At 44.3% G+C, this 1585-nt stretch overlaps 1 protein-coding gene across 1 annotated transcript in view; it reads left to right on the top strand.

Annotated features, from left to right (window-relative positions):
• Window positions 1-170: 170 nt before the first annotated feature.
• FAM92A1 (family with sequence similarity 92 member A1) overlaps window positions 171-1585 on the top strand; it is a gene marked incomplete at its 5' end in the record, with an annotated part of 21929 nt that continues 20514 nt past the window's right edge. Inside the window, 1 exon segment of the mRNA XM_006779474.2 lies at window positions 171-419. Within this exon segment, the coding sequence (XP_006779537.2) occupies window positions 171-419 (249 nt within the window).

The raw sequence follows: 1585 nt of genomic DNA, 5'->3' as shown, positions 1-1585 counted from the left end.
GCGCCCACTCCGGCGGGGCTTTGAGGCCGGGCCCGCAGGGGGACGGGGGACCTAGAGGAGGGGGATCCGCCTCGGAGGAGCTGCAGAACGCCCCGGGAATGTTTGCCTGTCAAATTAACGTGGAGATGAAGCCATCTTGTCCCTATTGAGAATGACCTGCTTTGTGTGTCACCTTTTCCTCTAGGGATGCTCAGACCAGACAACTGCAAAACGCCGTCACCAACGTGGAGAAGCATTTTGGAGAGCTGTGCCAAATATTTGCTGCTTACGTGCGCAAAACTGCCAGACTGCGAGACAAAGCAGACCTCCTGGTGAATGAAGTGAACGTGTACGCCGCCACAGAGACCCCGAATTTAAAGCAGGGCCTGAAAAACTTTGCTGACGAGTTTGCCAAACTTCAGGATTATCGACAAGCAGAGGTATGGGGCGCGGTCACAGCGTCATTGTCGGGAGTGAGCCCTGAAGTAGGTGGATGAAGGAACCGGGAGCGCTCCCTTGATCAGACCTACCTTGTCCTGTCTGTGACACTGTGTGCGTCTATTAAAGGGAAGCTTCCTGTTGTTTTACCATTTTCAAACTCAACTTTAGGGTGTCTTGAAATCTAGACTTTCCCCATTTCATTTTCCAACTTTTGGCCAAGGAGGAGGGTCTTAAACATAGTGTCCCTGGGAAGAAGAGGAGCAGGACTTGTGTCTTGTGGTCAAGTAAGTGTAAAGTATGTCTGGAGATGGACGATGTGGGGATGGTCATGTGAGTGGCAAAGAAGACGGACCAGAGATCTCCGCTCTTTCTTTGCTCAGGGAAGCTGGCCCATGTTCCACTGAGGGGGAGGGAGGGGCACTGCTTTCTATCTTGAGTGCAAACCAGCAGTGAGACTTTGTGGTAGTGAAATTGTTTTCCTCCCAAAAGCCCATTTTTCCCTTTAATACCTCACAAGCACTTTCACTTCTATTTATTTAGGTTTCAAGACCCAGGTTAACTTGTCAGAAGTTGTCCAATTAGAGCTGCATTGCTTCTTTGCCCTTTTCTCCTTAGTGCTTTTGGTCTTTTTTTCTAAAGCCTAAAACAGAAATTTCAATTATAAAACAAAACAAAAAATGCAAAAACAAAATGAGTATAATGACTTTTGAACCTATAATTGCTATTCATACAGAAATTTGAGTAGTTACGTTTGGGTGTACTTTTTTGGAGAGCTGTTGAGTTTTGTCATCTACTTCTGTAATAAACAAGCAACTCTCACAGTTACACATAACTAACTGGTGACTTACCATTTCAGAAATAATTTATACTGACAGATAACCCTAAAATCCCTTGTTAACTGGTCATTTCCATGTCCTTTTCTAGAAACCCTTTATGCTATTTGTCAAATAGCAAAGTGAATTGATTCACATTTGTTCTCCTTTTTATTTCCCTTGCTTACCAAATGGTGGAGGTGCTAATGAACGAAAGGTAGGCAACAAAAAGGAGAACAGAAAAAAGCCTTGGCTAACCCTTCCACTGAGTAATCAGTGTATGGATTATTCAAAATGGTATAAACCAGTGGTCGGCAAACTCATTAAATCAAATAGTTGAAGTAATTATTCTG

Source organism: Myotis davidii, unplaced genomic scaffold (genome assembly GCF_000327345.1).
Source record: "Myotis davidii unplaced genomic scaffold, ASM32734v1 scaffold317, whole genome shotgun sequence".
NCBI classification, from domain to species: Eukaryota; Metazoa; Chordata; class Mammalia; order Chiroptera; family Vespertilionidae; genus Myotis; species Myotis davidii.
Note: the sequence above shows the minus strand (reverse complement) of the source record. Positions and strands in the feature narration are given on the sequence as shown.